General features: G+C 37.4%; 2 protein-coding genes across 9 annotated transcripts in view; one reads left to right on the plus strand and one right to left on the minus strand.

Annotated features, from left to right (window-relative positions):
• Positions 1–2105, minus strand: part of SERPINI1 (serpin family I member 1) — an 89590-nt gene extending 87485 nt beyond the window's left edge. The window contains exon 1 of one of the 2 annotated variants that reach the window (XM_017847441.1): positions 1501–2105. The gene's annotated coding sequence lies outside the window, so the exon portion shown is untranslated. Of the gene's footprint in view, positions 1–1489 lie in introns of both variants that reach the window. The other variant, XM_017847440.1, reaches the window with a different exon arrangement.
• A 236-nt stretch (positions 2106–2341) lies between these two features.
• PDCD10 (programmed cell death 10) overlaps positions 2342–23555 on the plus strand; it is a 51623-nt gene continuing 30409 nt past the window's right edge. Inside the window, exons 1-3 of one of the 7 annotated variants that reach the window (XM_017847449.1) lie at positions 2342–2493; positions 11770–11842; positions 16979–17189. In XM_017847449.1, the coding sequence (XP_017702938.1) occupies positions 17094–17189 (96 nt within the window). In that variant the 5' untranslated portion in view covers positions 2342–2493; positions 11770–11842; positions 16979–17093. The other 6 variants (XM_017847447.1, XM_017847446.1, XM_017847444.1 and 3 more) reach the window with 6 other exon arrangements.

A 23555-nucleotide genomic window follows, 5' to 3' on the forward strand; every position in this document is an offset into this window, starting at 1 on the left:
GATAATCAAAAGCAGCTGTTTTCTAAGAGCTATCTGTCTATATATTTCTATGGTATGTGAGAGTGTGGGAGGGAAGAGTATATACACTGATAAGTCACTTAGGCTTACCGGTAGTAGCACTCAGTAGGACTGAACTTTAAGCTGGGAAGATAATTCATTTGAGCCACTTCTTTTCAAAGAGAAATTTGGGATGCATTACAAAAATAAAATTTAAAATCCCGAGAACTCAGGAAAGCACAGAAATAGGAGAAAACAAGGCAATTACTCCATTTTATTGACCCTGGTTATTAAAAAAACGTAGATTAAAAAGTATTGAGACAGACTCTGAAATATACAATTGTCACAATGAAAGCATTTCAGAGCAAAATTTGCTGCAATATGCTACTATGACTAAAAGCCATGTAAATTGGGAACCTCTGTAACAAAATGAAAATGAACTAGGAAAATAGCTTCTTACTACTTCTCTAAAAATAAAAGGCTGTAATTTTGTCATAATTACACAAAGGTAGGTGAGACTTTCATCTTTACCCAGCATTACAACATATTTCCATCCATAGGTATTACAATCACTTTGCTTTGAATACACATATGGTTTAATACCGGGAATAAACTATTATTTTATGACACTACATGTGTTTTAAATCTGAACCCACCATCATAACACATATTAAGGATAGTCCTTCAGCACATACTTTCTACCCAGAGAAAAGATTCCCACACAGCTTTCCATGTACTCTTGATTTTAAAATGTACACATATTATCGGACACAAATGAGAGAATAAGGAGCAGCAGTGAGGTACACCATATGTTCCCATTGTAGGCTGAATCCAGGTCTTTGTTCCAATACTCCAGAGCCACTGGAAAGAAAGCTAACTATCCATTCATTAAAATTCATTTTTACATTATTGCTGGCAAAAGTTATACTTTTGATAGATTTAAGTCAGAGCCCATCCTATCCTGATTATTCCTGCCTGCATTTGCTTCTTTAATACGGATTTCTCGCAATTCTAGGAAACTGCAGAATAACCACCCTGGATAACAGGTCGGTAGCAGAACAATCTGATAAACCAACGTAAAGGTAGACACCGAAGAAGAACGCAAAGTTATCCTCCTAGTGAAATAGTTCAGAAGTCATTCTATATCAATAGCAAAATTTTTGCTTTTTATACGCTACGCACCTATAACATCCACCAGATAACATCCACCTCGTCCTCAATTACCAGGGTTTTTCTCAATCTTGAGATCCCCAGAACAGTTTTACTGGTGCAACTCAAACCAAAACACTAACCACGCCCTTTATACCCAGAGTCAAGCTTCTTTTTGCTTTTTTGCCCTTATAGTCCAAAAATGTAAATCTTTCACCCGAGAGGGTTTACACCGGTTTCCTAACCCAAGGCGGACTCTTTTAGCTGTGTCTTGATGTAATTCCTATTGGAACACGTTTTCTCCAGGGCAGTGCAGGCGCCCCGAAGAAAGACCCACGCTTACCTCCCACACACCTGCAACCCCTGACGGGATGCTGGAGCTGGTGCTCGGAGGACTGTGCTCCGCTCCGCTCTCGTTCCTGCTTTCGTCTCTCCAGGGAAACTACAGTCCAGACTGCGCCTCTGGCTTCTACAGGGACCCAAGCTCCGCCTCTCCCTCCTCTAGTTGGCGAATTTGGCAGCTGTTGCTCCTCCCCCTGCTGTTTCTGCAGCTGCCCGGGCCGTAGGCAGCGGAAAGCAGCTGCCCGGGTACCTTCCAGCTCCCTGCACTTCTGCAGCTGCTCTGCCACTTCCCCTCCCCTGGGGGTCCCTCTCCCCTCCTCTGTGGCTCACACCTGGAGCGGTCTCCTGCCCCACCCAGGCGTCTCTGCTGGGAGCCCCGGCTCAGCCTATCCCTCCCCGACCCGTGGGTCTGGTTGCCCGATGTGCCTGGGACTTAGCTGCTCCTCCGCCCTGTGCAAGTCCCCACACCAAGCCCTCCCTTCACCCGGGTGATTTCCCCGAGGCTTCCTCTCCACCCGTAGGGCACGCTCAGCCCGACAGCCCCACGATTCCCACCACGGGCCCCTCACCCCCTTCCTTCCTCTGCTCTGTCAGCCCGCCCCCTCAATGGGTGAGGCGCCTGCGGGGCCTACCCCGCACCCTGATTGGCGCAGGTGAGGGCTTGCCCCGCCCTTCCTCTCCTTTGCGTGCACCATCTCTCTTCATCTCACCTCCTCCCGCAAAGTCAGGGAACTCTCCTACTATTGGCTAGAAGTGTCCCCACCCATCGCCTCAGGATCCTCCGCACGGCCTGCCGGGAAGTGTAGTCTTCCGAGTGCAGGAATTCCGGACAACGTTGGCGAGCAGGACTACGAGTCCCCATAGGCCTCTGCGCGACTCCGGCTGGGCAGGATTCCGGACAACGCCTGGTTCCTCTCGGGTCCTTCCGGCGTCGCCGGAGTGAATTGATCCGGGAGTTGAAGAGGGCTGCAAAGGTGGGAAGTGAAGTCAGTGCCTCAGTTGCTGGTAAGGTGTAGCTGTTCTGTCCCAGTCCCCGTAGCCCTGCACCGAGCAGAAGAGGTCTAGGGTCACGCAGGGGCCATGGCTGAGGCACTCGGACTTGATTCTGGCAGGCGGAGCGGACGGGGCTGAGAGCGGGGCCCTACGGGCGTAAGCGAGGTTACCCTACGCGAGTGGCGTAAAGCGGGTTTGTAAATGCCGCCTGCCGGCTTGGGCCCCAACGCCTCCAGGAAGTCTCCTCTGGGTGGGGGCGGGAGGGGAAGGGCGAGGTTGGCCCCTGGTGCCCCGGGAGAGGGGAGAGGGCGGATGTGCCTGGGGTGGGGTCCTTTGAGGGTGTGGCTTCGCACGGAGAGGTGAGGCTGCTCTTTTCCCCCTGCTTTGTAAGTAAGAGGAAAGGAGGAGGAAGGAAAAGGTACTGGGGAATCTGCTCTCGGGGGGTGACTCGGGTTATGCCCTTTGAGGGAAGGGGGAGCACTGAAAGAAGGAAGAGACAAATGTTGAGGTCTACGGATTCAGGTCCAGTTTAATGATGTGGCCCTCTAAGGAGGCAATTTTGCCTTAAACAGAAAGGCTTGACCCTCTTAGGTGTCATATCTAAGTATGTTTGTACTCCTTTACTGCTTTCAGAGCGCTTTCATTTTGGGATGCTGATGAGGAAACCGAGGGATTATATGACGTGCCCAAGGTCACACACGTAGGGACAGACTTTGTGAATCTAGTCCTGTTCGAGTCCAGCTTCTAGAGTAGGGACGTTGGTTGTGCTTTTTGAAAAGAGTGGAGAAGTTGCAAAGTAAATGTATTTTAATAGTACATCTAAGAAGCCATTGTGAGATGAAAAGTTGTTTCTTGAACTGGAGTGAAATTCCTCAATAAAGGAAAGAACCTTTTGGAAAAAATTTAAGGGTCAATTTTAACTTTTACAGATTTCTCCCTCTTTTTTAGGGGTGTATTAAATGATAGACTCTACTCTCACAGTTCATTTTTAAGGGTAGGTAATAGGATGGGAGAACAACAGTTAATATATCCCATCCTTAGAAGAACATTCTTTTCTTTTCTACCTTACGGCTGTTTTACTCTCATTTTGTAAAACTGATACTAGTGGGATTGGAATTCTTTCACAAAACTTTAAACTTTTTAAAAATAATGTAGCGTTAGGAGAGTTTGGTGTGCCCATTATTAGAAAAGAAAATACTTTGCATTTCTTGGAGGTAACATCGTCTTTTTGGTTTGAGATTTTACTTCTCCCCCATTTTCTTGACTTTAGGCTGTATTTGTGTGTGTGTCTGCAAATAATAGAATTAGGCTCTTGCATATTTTTATTTTTCTTAGCATCATCTGTGACTTTCAATTCATTCTTATTTTACATTAAAGAATGAAAAAACAGTACACTTACATTTTATCTCTTGCAGAAAGTAGTGCCCTTATGCAAATCTTATCCTCTATTATGACCAGTTATAGCTCATGACTATTATTATTGGATAGGTTTTTAATAGAATTGTAAGAATATGTTCATTGATGCCAGAATTTCTTTGTAATAACTTTATATCCATAAAGGTTAGCATGTAATAAATCATGGCTTACTCTTAACATGTAATAAATCATAGCTTACTGTTTTATGTATAAGTTGATCATCAGACTATGCTGAATTTTGAATGTACTCTGCAGTTACTATATTATCAACAATATAGTAACTTTTTAATGCAAAAACATTTTTTCGGAGCAGAGATATTCTCTTACCTGATGGTTGAAATTAAGATGGTCTGGAAATTAATACGATTTTTAAAATAGAAAAATTATGGTACTATAGAATGAAGTAAAATCAGGAATAATGTACCATGAGTAATGTAGTACACAGACAAGGAAGACCCAGTTAAACAAATGGAAAATTATGTGAGGATAACTGACTTTGTACTGGATTAAGAAGGGTGCGGTGGTGTAAATAGACCATAAACTGAACATGAGTCAGTGATGGTAAAGGAAGAATATTAATGTATTTTCTAGATGACAATGTAAATATTTGCCTTTTGTTGAAGGAGGTATGAAATAAGTTCTAACCTCTGGCACGTAACTCTGTCATTATGGAAAGAGCTTTTGAACTATGAGGAAATTTTGGAAATAATATAATGCATTTGTTCAGTGTATTTTAGATTTTGTTCTTGGTTCATTTCTGCCACTGCTCTCTCTGAGGCCAATTACAGTTTTGATATGTCTTCTATTGGGATGGTGGATTAATGTTTGTATTGTTTTTAATCATCTTTCAATCACATGCTGCAGTATTGTTGTCACTTTAGATCTCTGCACATTGGACAATTAAGAGTTCACAGAGTTATGTGTACACATGTGGTTTGCAGCTCACCAGTGTCTGCATTTCTTCTCATGTTGGGCTTTTCAGGAGCCTTATGTCAGCTTTTGGACGTAATTTCTTATAGGACTTAGGATGTCTTCCATATATTATACATCTGTCTCTTTCTCTTAAGGATGTAAGGTCTGTAAGAATAGGGGCTGTTTATTATTATTGTAGTCTCAGTAGGTAAGATAATATTTACGAAGAGAATGAAGAGGCTCAAGTTGGTTAAGTGACTTGTAACTGGTGGGAGTAAGATAAAAATCGAGATCTTCTGACTACAGATCTTTAATATTGTGGAGTAAAGGCTTAGTTCCCTTACATTACTTACATGAGAAAAAGACTTAATGTGACTTAAATATTCAAATACTATTACTTTCTTACTCTGTTTAACGCTAAAAATTTATCTCTTCTCCTATCCAACTCTCCATCCTTATCCCCAGCCTTTCTCATTTACCATACCTTTTGGTTACTACATACATAAGCTCCTTCCTGACTTGGTGGCCATTACATATTCCATCTCACTCCTTGGCCTACCTAAAGGTGGCCACCTGATAGTCAGTTTTCATGTCTCAATTTAAATATTCTTCCTCGGGGGAGCCTTGCCCTCTTTCCCAAAACCAGAATAGGTTCCCGCCATGTATTCACCATACTCTGTACTCCTTTGTGGCATTATGATAATAGAAACTTTATTATTTCTGTATTTATTTGACAAATATTGTCTCCTCACTGGACTATGAGCTACCTGAGCAGGGCCCTCTCATTTGTCATGTGTTACCCCACTACTTATGTAGTACCTGGCACAGTATAAGGGTTCAGTAAATATTTGCTGAATGAATGAAGGAGTGTATTCATGCACAATGCTTCCGGCACTTCTCTGGGGACAGAAATAGAGAAATGAATAAAGCAGATATGCTTTCTGGATTGAAGTATATAAGAACTTTCAAATGAGCCATAATACTTAGGCAGTTTAGGTTATATACAAAGGAGTCATTGACAGAATTTTAATTTAAATTGTAGAAAATGTTTGTTCTTTTGGAGGTCTCTGAAATCAGGATTAATTTTCTAAATGGAAATGACAAAGGAATCACTTTCATTTACAGCAAAATTGCTGTGTAACAGCATTTTAGAGATCACTGTCCTGCTTTTTGCGAGCGATGTTCATTATGACAAAATACAGACACGGAAGAAACTTCTAATGGACTCTTCTTCCCTAATGTTACCTCATTTTGCCCTAAAAACCTTTATTTCCTCTAGGTAGTATTATTAACGCTGTTTTATAGCTGAAGACATCAAGAAAATAAGTAAATTTACTTATTAAACTAAAAAAAGTTTAATTAAATTGCTAGAGTTTCCAAAATGTAGGTACTGGAACCATGGTTAGAATCCAGATCTGTCTCTGTATTCTAAAATCCATAATTCTTCCTTTTTCTTTGCTTTTTTGTTTTGTTTCTTGCTTTTTAACTTTGCTATCTTCCTATGAATTATACCTTTAATATCACTTGATTTAGACAAGGTGGCTTTGTAAAATTGAGTAGTTTTTGTTTCAAAGGAACTTATATTTTGGATTCCTAAAATTTTCTAATATTTAAGTGAATCTTGTTTGCTTTAAACCTGGAAACTTAAGCATAAAAAGATCATTTTTTAAAACATGCAAACTGAATTTTAGGGATAAATTGTGTTAGGTTTTGGTCTTGAAAACAAATTCCGCAGTCATTTGTTGTACCACAGTATGGCATAGAGTAAGGTCAATAGTCCTGAGTTATTTTAGCCTTATGTGCCTTCATGGATTTACCGTTTACTTTTCCACAAGATATTGTCGAAAAGAGATTGCTGATATTTGGCTTTAAAATTTAGTAATACTATCCATTTTATTATTAAAAACAAGTCTTTGCTAAATCCGAAACTTTTTAAAAAGTCAGTGTTGATGTTACTTGAATCTTGGATAAAATATTCATATTTACCTAGCATAACCGGTATGTGGAGGATGAAGCTGAAGTACTGCTTTTTATATGTTGTTGGACAATTAAGGTCATTATCATAGGTGTTACTAAGAATTTTAAGCCACTTACATGATAAATATTTTTTTCCATAATATAAACTATAAAAGTGGTTTAGAAGTTAAATGTCATTGTTATTTATGTTATTGCATTTGAATTATTTTAGTAAGCTGCGGTGTTAGAGGGTCATGCTTTAGGGACACACACACGCAAACACAATGCAAAAATTAATGTACATTTATTATAGCAATTAGAAATAATTTATGTACTGAAAGATAAACATTGTGGTTTGGTGGTTCATTTTTGTCTGTATGAAGATGGAAATTTCAGTTTTGTCATTTAACCTACAAAATGTAAATGTGTCTTAAATGTATTATATTACACTTATTTTTCAAGCTCACCCTTACATTTTTGGCTATGTATAACCATTTTAAAATCACACAAAGGTGATTTTACACTATTCAGTTTCATTCTTATACAGTTGACAGAATCAAGGTTGCCTATAGGGTTAAAAGAAAAAGAAAAGAATTTTATTAACAAGCTTATGAACTGTTGGGTAACAGCAGTGGAACATGTTAAGTGGTAGTCACTAACAGACTCAGTCAGGCCAGTCCCTTGGGAATAAGTTTACCAGAGGTTAGTCTAAATAATGACTTTTTGATTCATTTACTTATTGAATGCATATTACCTGTGAAATTGCCTTAAACCTTCTTTGGAATGAGCTGGAACCTAGTATAATAGCTAGCATTTATTGAGTAGTAAGTAACTGTCAGGTCTCATGCTAAGCATTTTGCAGGATCTCTTATAATCCTTACAACAACCGTTGGAGGTAGAGACACTATTACCTCCAGTTTTTAAATGAGGAACCTAAAGTACAGAGAGGTTAAGGAACTTGCCTAAGGTTTCAGGAAAAATTGCTTGGAATTAGGATTTGAATCCAGGCTGACTGACTCAAGAGACCATATTTTTCATCATTGAAGTAAAAATGATGTTAGTGATTGAACTACATTGGAGAGAAATTATCATTAAGAGTTGTAGTTACAGAGAAGTTATGTCTTAAATGCTAAGGTCAGCGTGGCAGGCAGAAATTACTTAATATTCAAACTTTTGAAAAACGTGTTAGGAAGTACACGTTGTAGTACACAACTTCAGCACAGCCAGTTTTTTTCTAGTATTGGAGTAGATTTCTTTTGAGTACCAGGTGAAGTGTTTGACTTGTTATTCAGAGACCATATTGAAAAAAGAAATACATATATTATAATACAAGAGTCACAATCAGTGTGGCAAGCTGCTGTTTGTGAGAGCTCACTGTGGCTCTCAGTCTGGTGGGGGCAGAGGCAGATCCATGTTTCTTATCTCTCTCATTCTGGGACTTACGCATATGGAATGGAATTACCACATACTCCAGTAGTTATTTTTAATAAAGTTATTTTTTGTTTGTTTTCTTCAAACAAATGTTCATCATGTCTGTTGAACTTGCATAGGGTAGGAGTATCATGTGAAGCGGGTATGCTCCCTGGAGTGTTAATGCCAAGTGGCAGTGTGACATGTCACTGTGTTTCTTTACTGTCTGTCTTCCCTGCAAGACTCCATACCCTCAAGGGTATGTGCTATTCAACTTTTCATCACCATATTTTCAACTAACACTGTTGCTGACTTAGACTGACTATGCAGAATAGTGTGTTGGATACTAGGAAATAGAGAAATGGATACAACTTCTCTTTGAGGAGTTGATACTTTAGTAGATACAAGGGGAAAGGGTTGAAAGACCATTGTATGGACATTTAGTCTTTCTAATATAGTAAGTACTTCCATGTGCATCAGTTCATTTTATAATTTTAGATTACAGCTGATAGAAAAATAAATGATAGTTTGTCTAACTGCCATCTGGTCCCTGGCACTGAAATGGGTCTCCCTGTCTTATTCAGTCATTCTCTCTTACTTCAAGATAGACTGGAATTCAACTGAGATTGAAGTTATGGAATGACAAAACCCTAAGATATTACACACTGGCTGCCTCCTCAGACTTACATAGTAACTTACAGGTTACTACAACAAAAGTCTGTTGGGAATGTTAAATGAATCAGACCTGGCCTCTAGACAGCAACTGCTCCCTATACGAGTTTAGATTGTTGCAAGGTTTTTTGTTGTTGTTGTTTTTGTTTTTTTTCCATTTAATTCAAAGGCGTTTGGAATCCTTTAGGTTTTTTTTTTTTTAAACTTGAGAAATGCACATCTTTCTCTATGTCTTTATCCATATTAAAACTGGCATTTATGCAATACTGTCAAAATTTGAGAGATTTCCAAGGTTCTACCTTATTTTTGGTATGCTTCCTTAAAAAATAAATCACACTGTTGCAAAGTGAAGGTTACAGGAGGAACTGTAAATGCAGTAAAAACAGATACTATTCTGACCCTAATTTCTTCTTGTAAGCAATAGTATTTATATTTGAGATCAATTGGGAGCTAAAGGTAAAGTTAAATGGCATCATCAAGGTAGAACCTTGGCCTCATTAGCACCTAATGTTAAATAAGGCAGAGGCTATTTATTGTCTGGGGCTAATACTTTTTATCAACATTTGAGTGGCCTGTGGCAGTGTTTTTGGTGCAAAAGTAATGAAAGTACCTGTTGCATGTTTTAGAAGATCTTAAGTCATTAGGAGTCATTAAGTTAAATTCTAGGTATCTAAGATTATAAGTGATACAAAACAAGTAGCGCTGACCCAGGGTGGTACAGATTCTTTTAATTGTACCTTTAAACAGAGAGGGCGTAAGAACACTCTGAGGATTTAAATTTAGTTTAATTTCTAAGGGATTTTAAAGGAAAGCTTTAATTAACATCGTATTGGAGAAATTAAGACAAGGAATAATATTAGCAAAAAGGAAAATAGACATGTACCTCAATTAAACACCAAACAACTATTCAACTAGGCATCATCATTCATGAACCACTAGGTTGACAACTTTATGGGCAAAAGATAAACATATTCAAGGGGACAAATTTGTTTCCTGCCTCCCAACAAGTGTTTTCATTTAAATTTTACTCAGATCAGAATTTACCAAAAATTTAGACATAGGGGAAAAAAATGAGGATTGTCAAAACTAAAGAGATGTATGTTTTCCTCCTGAACAAGTTGCTTTGAAGTATTGTAGGAGCCAGTTGTTACTATTTTGTTATTGTTTCCATTTCCCATCAGCTAATTCAGAGGTAATGAGCTCTTTGATTTTGTTGTCAACTTTTGATTATCTTGTATAGATTATAACCTTTTATGAATTATCTCAAGGGCTTTGATCAAATCTTGATTTCAGTCTGCAACCCAGCCAGCTACCCAACCTGCTTCTGGACCATGGTTTCCTTTGTTAAGTTTACCTATGTACCTTTAGAAAAAGTAATTTTAACATTGGCTTGAAAATAGTTTTAAAATGCCCCTGATGACCAAATTATTTTATGTAAGCCAAAACTAAGTTTATTTATGCACCCATTTTGGCAAATGGGAGAAAAAAGATTTTGAAAATACGCTATGTAGGTGGCCTTTATGACATTGTGATATCAGTGTTTGAGTCTTATTGTGTATGTTATGCAGGGGGAGGACTAGGGTGAGGCAAGAAATGTGCCTAGGGTACAAACTTTGAAAAAGCAGTAACTCTCCAAGTCGTGCAAATCAGAACAAAATTTTGTGTTCTAGGCATCTGGTTTGCCTCACCGTAGTTGCAGTCGATTCCATGTCAGGTTCTTATAATTTTGGCTAAAATATTAATAACAATATGAATAGAATGGTTATTGTGTGTTAGCTACTGTATTAAGTGTCTAATATGCATTTATTACTCTTAACCTGGGGAAGTGAGTACTTCAATATTTCTGATTCTCACTAGTTTAGAAATAGAGATTTACAAAACTGAAATGATAGCATCCAGCTGAGCAAAAATTCAAACTGAGGATTTTTTCTTCCAATCTGAGCACTATCTCCTGCTGTATACTGTCTATGTGTAGAAAATGTTACTTCTTACCCATTTTATAAATTTCTATATTAAACAGTACTCTGGCCAGGCACGGTAGCTCATGCCTGTAATCCCAGCACTTTGGGAGACTGAGGTGGGTGGATCACCTGAGGTCAGGAGTTTGAAACCAAACTGACCAACATGGTGAAACCCACGTCTCTACTAAAAATACAAAATAGCCAGGCATGGTGACAGGTGCCTATAATTTACCCAGCTACTCTGGAGGCTGAGGAAGGAGAATCACTTGAACATGGGTGGAGGTACACCACTTCACTACAGCCTGGGCGACAGAGTGAAACTCTGTTTCAAAAAAAAAGAAAAGAAACAGTACTCTACAAAATATGTAATTGCATACACTTGACATGATGCAGTTAACTTTTAAAGTTAACTTTTAAGGTGAGTTGGAAGTCTCAGCAGCACCAAGTTGAAGATCCACAAGCTTGTGCCGCTAAGTACCCTAGAGTTGTCAAACATATTAAAGAAGAAACTAAAGCATAGAGAGGTGAAATGACTTGTTCAGAGACAAAGATAGTTTATAAATGACAGGACCAGAATTTGAGTCCATGCTTTGAGTCTTTAAATGCTTATGCTTTTTCCTTGTATCTTTCTGCACAAATTGTCCGTTTGATATTTTTAAAGCATATATATAAACAATACAGTGGTAAAATGCTGTATACACTTATCATTAACAAGAGATTGCTTCTAGATGCCCCTAAGTGTAAAATTATATAATTACTAAACTGACACTAGGGTATGTTCAGGGAGGTTAAGTTCCACTTAACTTTATTAAGAAAACTGGAAATGGAAGACATTGAATTATAGAAGATGTAATTTGCATGTCAAGGAGAGAATGTAGGTATATCCTTAAGATATCAAGCTCATTTTACTCTATAATAGGATCACTGACTTACCCTATTCCTCTGCCTCCCTTTTTCCTAGCTTTCTCCTCTAAATCTTGGTCTCTTGTTTGGAAGTGACTAACAACGTTTTGGCATGAGAAAATCCTAAAAAGGTATGTAAACTGTGTCAGCAAATGTGAACCCCACTCAACTGTGTTAAATGGCCAGACTGTGATCTATACAGTCTTTGTATAAATCCATTTTCTCTAAGAGCTTGATGAGTATGTTTCTTTTGTTTGTTTGTTTTGAGACGGCATCTCGCTCTGTTGCCTAGGCTGGAGTGCAGTGGCATGATCTCGGCTCACTGCAACCTCCGCCTCCCAGGTTCAAGCAATTCCCTTGCCTCAGCCTCCCGAGTAGCTGGGACTACAGAAGCCCACCAACAAGCCTAGCTAATTTCTGTATTTTTAGTAGAGATGGGGTTTCACCATATTAGCCAGGCTGGTCTTGAACTCCTGACCTCAAGTGATTCACCCGCCTTGGCCTCCCAAAGTACTAGGATTACAGGCATGAGTTACCATGCCCAGCTGATGAGTGTGATTTTGTATGTTATGTTATTGAAAGAAAGCAAGGAATTGTCAGTTATTTGAAACCCTGGGTCAACCAACTCTTGGGGAGGACCTCCTTACTAGAATTTGTAAATAATTTTTAATGATCTGATGCTTAAAAAAAAATTGTCTTAAAAAAATTTCCATGAAATTACTTTGGAAAGTATAGCTGATAACAATAATGAAATCTTATTATCACTGAATTTTGGGTCCAGTGATAATGTGGCTGAGTCCAAGCTTTGTTAATAGAATTAATTTGATTTTTGTGTTTGTTTTTATTTTGCTAGGCATGCTATTTGAAAAGTATTAGCAAGACTGATTCAATTTATAAATTGCCCATCTCTTAACTCATGAATTTGGTCATTCAGCAAACATTAAGTGTCTGTTATGTGCCTGCTTTGCTGACTCTAATGTCTCTATTGGGAAGAAGAAACACACTTATAAATGAGAACATAAACACAGGATTCTGCTCACTGCTAGAATGAACACACTTCTCTTAACTGAATGTTCATGCACATTTTGTTGGAGATCCAGCATACATGTCAATCAATCTTTCCCTTTTTAGAGAGAGAAATTACAGGAATTGTAAGAATTTAGGGCCAGCTGAGAGGACTAAGTACTGGATTTTACTAGAGAGAAAACAAGACAAAAGACCTGCCTGCCTACAAACATTTTAAGTGTAGAATTACTTAAAAGCTGTTTTCTAGCCAAGAAGTGCCTATACCAGTACCAAGAGCTTCTGTTGGTCCACTCCTTTCATTTGGTAGTAAATAGCTTTGGCTCTAGACTTATCTCAAGTCCCAGATGCAGTAAAGTAAGGCAGTTTCAGGAAATACTGATTCTGAGCCCTGAGATACACCTGTGTGTAGCTCTTTAAATGAGCAGACTCGAGTTGGTTAGGGAGGGCAGAAACACCAGAAATTTAAGTGTTTGGCAGTGGAATGGCCAATATCTGTGTTTTTGGGCTTCTTACTCTTAAGCAAGTGATAATTATCTTCAGCTCAGGAAGATATTTAAAGCTGATTATCTTCTGTTGAAAATTATCAGTACTAGTTTGAATATTCAAGAAAATGAGTGGGAAATTATAAATGCGAAGATTGCTTATACTCTATGTTGATATCCTGATATCACAATGGGTGTTTTTGAAGAAAAATGTGTTTAAAAGTATGCCTTTTGTCTAAGTTCTTATCAACATTTCTGGTTCTTGGTTTTTATTCTGTGGATGCTAACAGTACACAAAGCTTACTTTGAACTGAGATTTCCCCTCAAAGCAGTACATTTGAAATGTCAGTCATAAAGTTCTTGCTATGGCGCTATCATACCAACATTAAATTTTTATTATTTATTTAATTATTAGCTAGAAGTTGTGACCAGGAGCAAGTCACTACATCCTTTTTGGACTTTGGTTTCTACTGTAGGTAGTGGGATGGATGAAATAACTTTTTAAGGCGTTTCCAGATGTGGGATTTGTAGTCAGTGATCTTCAGTTTTCTGTATGTGCATAAACAGCACCTACTTCAGAAAATAATGTACCTTAGAGGGCTGAAATTCTGTTAATGTGCTACCCAGCTGCTGGAACGTGCTCACACTCATACTAAAAGGAAGGCACTTTGTCAAAGGGGGCTTCAGACCTCACTCAACTCAGCTGACCCTTGCTGTTTTCATAGCAGGCTCTTTGTTGCATGGAGTAATTGCAGGTTGTCCTTTCAACTATTTCTAATGAAGAAGCATATGGAAGGAATGACAAAGGCATATTTTAACTTGAAGTTGAAATTGACAGTAATTCAATATTTAAAAAGCCGTATTGGAATTGATGATTTTTAATCTCATGTAAATGCTACTGAAACTGTGAGTAGCCCCATTGTTAATGTGTGTTCTAAAAAGTTGAGTTTTAAATTGGTTCTTTGGAGCATTTTTCATGAGAACAGTATTAAAAGATGGCATGTATGCCGTAGGCCAGCCACTTACGTAGCCCATGATGTTGCCAAAATACTGTTCTTTTTGTTGACAAATAAGCACTGCTAGTAATGTAAAGTTAGTTTTAGAGAAGAGACTAATTATTAAACACGAGTTTTAAAAATATTAAATGCCACTATTTACAAAAGGTAAAAATTAAGTATTTGAGTAGGTTTATTGGGGTTAGGTAGGTAGAGATGTCAGCAGTAATTCTGAAAGTGACTCTAGCCACTTACCTTATCCCTTTACCTCTGGCAGCCTCTACATCTGCAGTTATATGCGTATGTGTTCAAAAGAGTAAAACACAAAAGTAATTCCATTGTGCTTACTTTTCTTATAAGTATTTCACCTCCTTTATACCGAGATTCTTGAAAGCTTAGACTCCTTCCTTACCAGCTCGCTCTCTTAGCCCCTGCAGGGAGTTCTCACCCCAGTATATAAGTACTCTGCTCTTTGAAGGTTATCTGTTTAACCTCATCAAGATATCAAATGCGTTTTTAAAAGTTACTTTCCGTACTCAGTAGCATTTAAAACTTTTGGCTACCTTCTTCTCCTTGAAACTTGTTTTGTGATGCTGGTTTTCTCCAGTTCTCCCATAGCTATGTAGCAGCCTGACTTCTCCCTTGTGTGTGCATCACAATTGTATGTTTTCTGACTTGCCTTTTATTATGTTTTATGGGGCCAGAGAGTGTCTTCTCTTGTTCACTGCTCTATATTTAATATCATACCTCTGTAACCAATGAAATATTTATTAAATAAATAATTTTTTTTTCTGTCACACAATGAGAGAGCTCCTCAAAGTCTGTTCTTGGTTTTGTTTTGCCATTTCTTCCTTTTTCATTGATGATACCATGCCTTCTGCTGCTGTCTATATTCTGCATTCATTCTGTCCTTTTCATTTTGACTGCTATCACTGCATTTTAGCCGTCCTCCTTTTCCCCAGGTTTTTTTTATTATGAAGTTTTCCCAATTTATTTTGAAGTGGAGCAGATTACCAAGAGACATTAAGTAGTTAAATAGGAACAGCACGGCCACAATTGGTATTTATCTACTTCTTTTTGCTTATGATTTTGGTCTTGTTCATTTCTGACATAGGTACACTAAGTCTCTTAAGTTTTTCTTGTCGTTATTCTTCCTCCATTCTCTTCGTCTTGCTGTGACCAAAGCCGTCTACTTAAATGAGTTATATAATCAGGTAATGGTATTCTCTTTCCCCATAGAATGAAATTCAGGAATTCGCCTTTTGCTCTTTTTGTTCTGTGAAGTCATGGAGTAGGTTTCAGGTGAGAAACAGAAAAACTTTGATGTTTAGAACTGTCAGAAATGGAACTAAACCGTTTCCGTAGGTGCTGAGTTCCGTTTCACTGGTAGTGATACGGTAGAATACTAAGCAGCTTTCAAATGGAACAGGTTATTGCAGGCCTTTGATTGTATCTTTCAGTCTCCTTAGGTCTTACACATTCTGGCACAGATCAATTTTTAATGATTAGGAACTACATTTCATACCTAGTGGTGCTAAACATACTCTAAACATGTTTAGTGAATTATAACTTCTGGGTACTTTTCTTGAGTAGATGAGGTGGGGTTCTTTATTTCCACTTCAAATTTGGTTTTGGTATATGAGAGTATCAGATCTATATTCAGAGTCCTGAGATCAAGTTTTGGGTCTCTACTTGTATGATCTTGGGCAAGTTATTTACTATCTTTGAGCCTGCTTTTGCACTTGTACAATTACAATTGCAGTCTTTTTTAAAAGCAGGTTATTATAGGACCAAATGCATGTGCAAAATGTTTTATGCTGTGAAAATGCTTTACAAGTAGTAGAAATTAATCAAAAAAATTGCTTTTTGTTTAATATAGGTGTGTCACTACTGTTACTCATTCACTTTACAGTTAGGATCTGTTTTGTTTTTTTTTTTAACCATAGCAAAGGAAATAAATAGTTGTATTCTCTTTACAAACTAACATATTTCCTTAACATCTCAAGGCAAAAATATCTTTTATTGTTGAATTCTTGATTTTAATCCCAAACTACCAACCTCTCTGGGTTTTTCTTCTTTCTCAGTTTTCGTGCCAGATTTGGACAGCAATTTCCATAGTTCTTCTAAATACCAAAAGGTATCACTGGCACAGTTAAGTAGCAGGTATTTTACCAAGTGGATCACATTTGGTAGAATTTTTTTGAATTTTATGTTTGTCTGAAATATTTGATGCTTGTTATATTTGTGTTATTTTCAGGTGACAGAATCAATAAACAAATAGCAAAAAGGTTGGAATACAAATGTTAAAACACCCTAGTTCTTTCTTCTTTATTGATTCTTTAATTTGGTTTTCTGCACACACTTACACATCATGCTTTTCCTGATTATAATTTTATATTGTGTATAAATGTTATAAATATGTATCTTATTGATGTGTTCTCTTAGATTGTATATGGTGGCATGACATGCATAATTATTCCATGGCACTTCATAGAGAATTCTCTTGAGTTCAAGTTAAGCAGCGTCTTAAATCACTGTTTGTGAGGTAGTGCCTAACCAAGGACTTCAGGAAAGGGCAGTTGTTGAGTCTTTGGAGGAAAAGATAAATTTCTTGCCAACTAGGTTTGTTTTCACAAGTAGAATATATTAACAAATAGCTTTTCATAAGGTAGGAAGGAACTCTGTAATTTGGAAAGGGAAATTATTGATATTTGTCTTTTCCCCTTAATATAGTAAATCTCTGTTCTTTCTTCCCTTTCACCAGATCAGTGTGTTTTGTGTCCAATTCTTTTATCATCAAAAAAGAGAAGAAATAATTGCAGTGAATGAAGATTCCTCTGCATTTTAGCACTGCTTTTTCAACTGTAGTTGGCTTTTGAATGAGGATGACAATGGAAGAGATGAAGAATGAAGCTGAGACCACATCCATGGTTTCTATGCCCCTCTATGCAGTCATGTATCCTGTGTTCAATGAGGTGAGTTGGGTAAACATTTTCTTGCATGAACTCTGCAATTCTTTAATGCCCGCTTTATTTATTCATCTGCTTGTTCTTTTGTATAAGAAATACTAGCATGAATTAACTCTTAACTGCGTGTTAGGCATTGTATCAGGGCAAAAAAGTAGTGAAAACAAAGCCAAACAAATGTCCCTTCCCTCTGGATATTATGCTATAATGGGAAAGAGACATTTAATAAAAGAACACAAATAATTATATGAGTGAACAGTGGTGATGAAGTACTATGAAGTTTAAAAGCAGAGTATGTTAAGAAAGAAAATAGATGGGACCTACTTTAGGGGTCAGGACAGGCCTCACTCAAGAAGAAACATATATCCTAAGATCTGAAAGAGATCTAAAAGAGATAAATGCAGTTAGTTGAAGAGCTGGAGGTAAGTCCATTCTAGGTAGCCAGAATAGCAGGCACAAAGATCTGAATAAAATATTGTCAGTGGTGACAAAACTTTTTAAACCGATATTTGGAAGATATCATTGCTTTGTATCTGGAGAAGATGTAGTTGCTTTTTAATTTGAAGAATTGTCTTAGACTTAATATCGATATATTTTGGTGTTTCCTTTTAAATTAATATTAACATGCTAAGGTATGTAGAGAATTCTGAAACTGAAATTTTCTTAGAGATTATTTAATTCCTTTTCTATAATGGGGAACTAAGGCCCTGATATGTGAAATTATTTTCCTAAAATTACCTGTAACTGAAATCAATATTTCCAGACTTCAAATTCAGTGGCTTCAGCCTTTTAAAATTTTAATAATATTTTGCTATTTTATTAATCTAATTTGCCTTTAGTACCATTAAGCTTATTGTTACTATTATAGTCTATATGCTCTCACCCATTTCCAATGAATTTTCATCTCTCTTTGTAAAATACTTTCATTATAGTAAGATTCTGCATTTCAAAACCATTTTTTTCCACGTTATTGGATTTGATTACAGTTGTTGTATTCTATAATTTTAAGTTTTAGGGGCAGTAGAGAGTGATCCATTTACACTCGTTGCCATGAAAGCCACAGACTTAGTTGCCAATTCAGTCAACATTTTAAATTTTTAAACACTGTCTCTCAAGTAATGTTAGGTTTGACAACCATAGAAGAATGGACAAAATGGTGGCTTGGGTAAAAATTTATTTCTGTCACATGAAAGATTCTGAAGGCAAGCGGTCCAGGGCTAGTATTATTATGACTCAGTATAAGAAGCTCAACTTCTTATCTTCTGCTCTACCATCCTAGTGTTTGGCTTCCATTATCAATCAAGGTCACCTCAGCATACAAGATAGCTGCTGAAGAGCCACCCATCATATCCTAGGTTGTTGCCTGGAAGGGGAAAAAGTGGGGTAGAGAGTGGGGTCCTGCTTCTAGCTGAGTTTGCTTCCTTCAAGTAGCCCTTTGAAAGGCCTACACAAGACTTACACTTAATTTTTTTGTCAAGAACTTAAGTCTAATGACCAAACCTAGCCACAAAGGGGTTGAGAAATTTAGGAGTGTTGTTACCAAGGAAGAAGCATCTTTTAGGCCTAGCACGGTGGCTCATGCCTGTAATCCCAGCACTTTGGGAGGCTGAGGCGGGTGGATCACCTAAGCTCAGGAGTTTGAGACCAGCTTCAACATGGAGAAACCCCGTCTCTACCAAAAATACAGAATTAGCCGGGTGTGGTAGTGCGTGCCTGTAATCCCAGCTACTCGGGAGGCTGAGGCAGGAGAATCGAATCGCTTGAACTTGGGAGGTGGAGGTTGTGGTGAGCCGAGACCATGCCATTGCACTCCAGCCTGGGCAACAAAAGCGAAACTCCATCTCAGAAAAAAAAAAAAAGCATCTTTTGAAAAACCTCCTGTTATACTGCCACCATGGTAGCATTGGAGACTTTTTAGGTCTGGTTATGTCCATCTTTGGCAGCTGTAGCCAACACCAGTAATTAATTTCACCATTTTTGTTATGATACCCATTCATTTCAAGGAGCTATTGTTAGAAGCAAGTGGCTTTAGTTCTGTTTAGTAAATACTTAGGGCCGGGCGCGGTGGCTCAAGCCTGTAATCCCAGCACTTTGGGAGGCCGAGACGGGCAGATCACGAGGTCAGGAGATCGAGACCATCCTGGCGAACACGGTGAAACCCCGTCTCTGCTAAAAAATACAAAAAACTAGCCGGGCGAGGTGGCAGGCGCCTGTAGTCCCAGCTACTCGGGAGGCTGAGGCAGGAGAATGGCGTAAACCCAGGAGGCGGAGCTTGCAGTGAGCTGAGATCCGGCCACTGCACCCCAGCCTGGGCAACAGAGCGAGACTCCGTCTCAAAAAAAAAAAAAAAAAGTAAATACTTACTGAATGCCAGCCATTTGTTTGCTGAATACTTCTGTTAGTGCCTAGAGGTGTGAAAAAGGCTGCATGCATGTTCTCAAGAATCTATTTGGAAACATAGATATTTAAGTAAATTTTTAAATTATTCTTGCTCTAGAAATTTGATAAGGAGACAGATCCTATAAGCTAGCGAGTAACGTATCTTGGTAACACTTTAATTTGACCTTCTCAGTTACTCCAGGAACCATTATCACAATTCCACTCAGAGATACTCTCTTTTCATGTCTGTGTTTCTGAGTTGATAAGTTATTGGGCAAAGTTGTGTGGAAGAATTTTCTGTATTTCTCTGGTATTTTGAGACTTTACTTGAATGGAGGGAAATTTACGTTGCATATCTTCAGTTTAATCCTCTAGTGAATGAAGATAAATTAGAAAAACTTCTTGTTCTAACAGTTTGAGTGGTATTTTTCCTGCATAATTCTCAAATTGAATTTACTGATCTAACATTGACATCATGGTGTCAAGCTTTTAAAAAAATTATGTCATATTCAAAAGCATGTTCAGAAATACAGGGTTTTAGAAATAGGGTTGGTACTTATTAGGGTTTCTTCTTTGATACAGAGATGAAACCTAGGGCTTGAATTGGGAGTGGAGTAAAATAATTATTGTTCCTTCAAATATGAAGTGTTTGGTTAAAAAAGAATGAAATACTGGCATTATTATTTGGTGTTTTAGTTTGTTAACATATAAATAAGATACCTAATCAGTTAAACATTAGTGTTTAACTATAGTTTACCCATGAATTTCTCTATATATCTAATAGGGAAATTATATTTTAGTTTGGCTTTTTCTGTGCTGTGCAGATTTAAAAGTGAAAGTAGTTGTCAAATTAATCTACAAAATTGTACCATAGTAAGGATGACTGTTTTACTCTGAAGCTAAATGATTCACTGAATCTTCTCTACAGTGTATTGTAGAGTTAAAATGATTACTCCTTCTCACCTTAACTTTAGGTCCATGATAGCCACAGTGGTAGTCTAGAAATCATCTTTTAAAGGATTTCTAGCTAGTAGGACATGTTTACCACCTGGGGAAATTTTAGTACTGTTACTACAGCTTGCAAGCCAGAGTTATTTATGGCATTCTGGAAGCTTGATGTTTGCTAGACTTAATAAAGCTATACCAGGACAGCTGAAAAGAAGTAGGCTTCTTGTTTAATCAGCTGCTGCAGAGTTCAGAGTCCAAGTTTATTGCATGTGTTGTAAATATACTGTGAAATAGGTCCCCTGATTGCATTATGGAATAATGGATTTCTAGAAACCTCATTTCATGTCATATCAGGTTCTCATGTAACTATTGTTTTGTAGTGATTCTTTGTATATCGGGAAGGAGAGAATGGTGGTTCGGTTCTTGATTCCAGGAAAAAATAAGGCTTGTGTTTTCCTACGACCATTTAGAGGAATTGTTTTCTTAAGCAATATATGTTATGTTTTGAAAAATAAACAATTTTGCAACTAAATATGAACCTTAGGTCACCAAAGGTTTATATGTTTGTTTACTAATAAATTACACAAAAGTATACTTCTGTGTAAGTAATGTTTCCATTCAGAAGCATCTGAATCAGCTGTTTCTGCCATTTCTTGGCAGATATGGAACTCTTAATTTTTCCTAGTTAGCAAGTGAAACCTGGGAATACCTCTCCAACCTTACCTACCTACTTTTTTTAGAAGATAAAATTTTATTTTATTATTTTAAAATTTTAACATTTTGTGGGTACATAGTAGGTGTATGTATTTGTGGAGTACGTGAGATACTTTGAAACAGACATACAATGTGTAATAATCACATCATGGTAAATGGGTTATCCATCCCCTCAAGTATTTATTTTTTACATAACAAACCATCCAATTATACTCTTTCAGTTATTTTAAAATGTACAATTAAGTTAGTGTTGACTATTGTAACCCTGTTGTGCTATCAATAGTAGATCTTATTTATTATTCCTATTTTTTAGTACCTATTAACCATCCTCACTTCCCCTCCACCCCCACTATCCTCCTCAGCCACTGGTTACCATCCATCTCTCTATCTCCATGAGTTTAATTATTTTATTTTTTAGCTTCCACAAGTAAATGAGAACCTGTGAAGTTTGTCTATCTGTGCCTGGCTTATTTCACTTGACAAAATGACCTTGGTTCCATCCATGTTGTTACAGATGACAGATCTCATTCTTTTTTATGGCTGAATAGTTAGTTCTCCGTTGTGTATGTGTACCACATTTTATCTATTCATCTGTTGATGGACACTTAGGTTGCTTCCAAATCTTGGCTGCTGTGAACGGTGCTGCAGCAAACATGGAAGTGTAGAAATCTCTTCTACATACTGATTTTCCTTCTTTTGGAAAGAAAGAAAATCCCCAACATTGGGATTGCTGGTACCAGAGGATCATATGGTACCTCTGTTTTTAATTTTTTGAGGAACCTCCAAACTGTTCTCCATAGTGGTTATACTAATTTACATTCCAGCCAACACTGTAACAGGGTTTTCCTTTTTCAACATCCTTACCAGCAATTTGTTACTCCTTGTCTTTTGGTTAAAAGCCATTTTAATTGGGATGAGGTGATATCTCATTATAGGTTTGACTTTTCATTTCTCTGATGGTCTGTGATGTTGAGCACCTTTTCATATGCATGTTTGTCATTTGTATGTCTTCTTTTGAAGAATGTCTATTCAGATCTTTAACCCATTTTTAAAATTGCATTATTAGATTTTTTTTTCCTGTACAGTTGAGTTCTTTATAGATGATGGTTATTAATCCCTTGTTAGAATGACAGTTAGCAATTTTCTCCCATTCTGTGGGTTGTCTCTTCGCTTTGCTGATTGTTTCCTTTGCTCTGCAGAGCTTTTTAACTTGATGTGGTCCTGTTTGTCCATGTTTCCTTTGGTTGCCTGTGCATGTGGGGTATTATGTAAGAAATTTTTACCAACACTGTTGTTCTGGAGAGTTTTGTGAATGTTTTCTTGCAGTCGTTTCATAGTTCAATGATTTAGTTTTAAATCTGTAATCCATTTTGATTTGATTTTTATATATGGCAAGAGATGAGGATCTACTTTTCGTTCTTCTACATAGGAATATCCAGTTTTCTGTGCACCATTTATTAAAGAGACTCTTTTCTCCAGTGTATGTTCTTGGAACCTTTGTTGTTACTGAGTTCATTGTAGGCATGTGCATTTGTGTCTGGGTTCTCTATTCTGTTCCATTGGTCTGTTTTTTTTTTTTTTTTTTGCCAGTAGATGGTGTTTTGGCTACTATAGCTCTGTAGTATAATTTGAAGTCAGGTAATGTGACTCTTCCAGTTTCATTCTTTTTGGCTATTCTGGGTCTCTTGTGGTTCTATATAAATTTTAGGATTGTTTTTTCTATTTCTGTGAAGAATGTCATTGGTATTTTGCTAAGGATTACACTGAATCTGTACATTGCTTTGAGTACTATGGGCATTTTAACAATATTGATTCTTCTAATCCATTAACATAGCTTTTTTGTATCCAATTGCCTTCATCAATGTTTTGTAGTTTTCATTGTAAAGGTCTTTTAGTTCCTTGGTTAACTTAATTCCTTGGTATTTAATTTTATTTGTGGCTAATATAAATGGGATTACTTTTAAAATTTCTTTTCAGATTGTTCACTGTTGGCATATAGAAATGCTGCTGGTTTTTATATGTTGATTTTGTATTCTGCAACTTTATTTAATTTATCAGTTCTAATAGTTTCCTGGTGAGTCTTTAGGTTTCTCCAAATATAAGATCATATCATCTACAAACAAGGATAATTTGACTTCTTCCCTTTCCAATTTGGATACCCTTTATTTCTTTATCTTGTACAGCTGCTCTAGCTGGGACTTCCAGTACTGTGTTGAATAACAATGGTGACAGTGGGCGTCCTTGTCATTTACCAGATCTTAGAGGAAAGGCTTTTTTGAGAGTTTTTATCATGAAGGATGTTGAATTGTATCATATGCTTTTTCAGCATCAGCT

Source organism: Rhinopithecus bieti, unplaced genomic scaffold, assembly GCF_001698545.2.
Source record: "Rhinopithecus bieti isolate Rb0 unplaced genomic scaffold, ASM169854v2 scaffold_30204, whole genome shotgun sequence".
Lineage (NCBI taxonomy): Eukaryota > Metazoa > Chordata > Mammalia > Primates > Cercopithecidae > Rhinopithecus > Rhinopithecus bieti.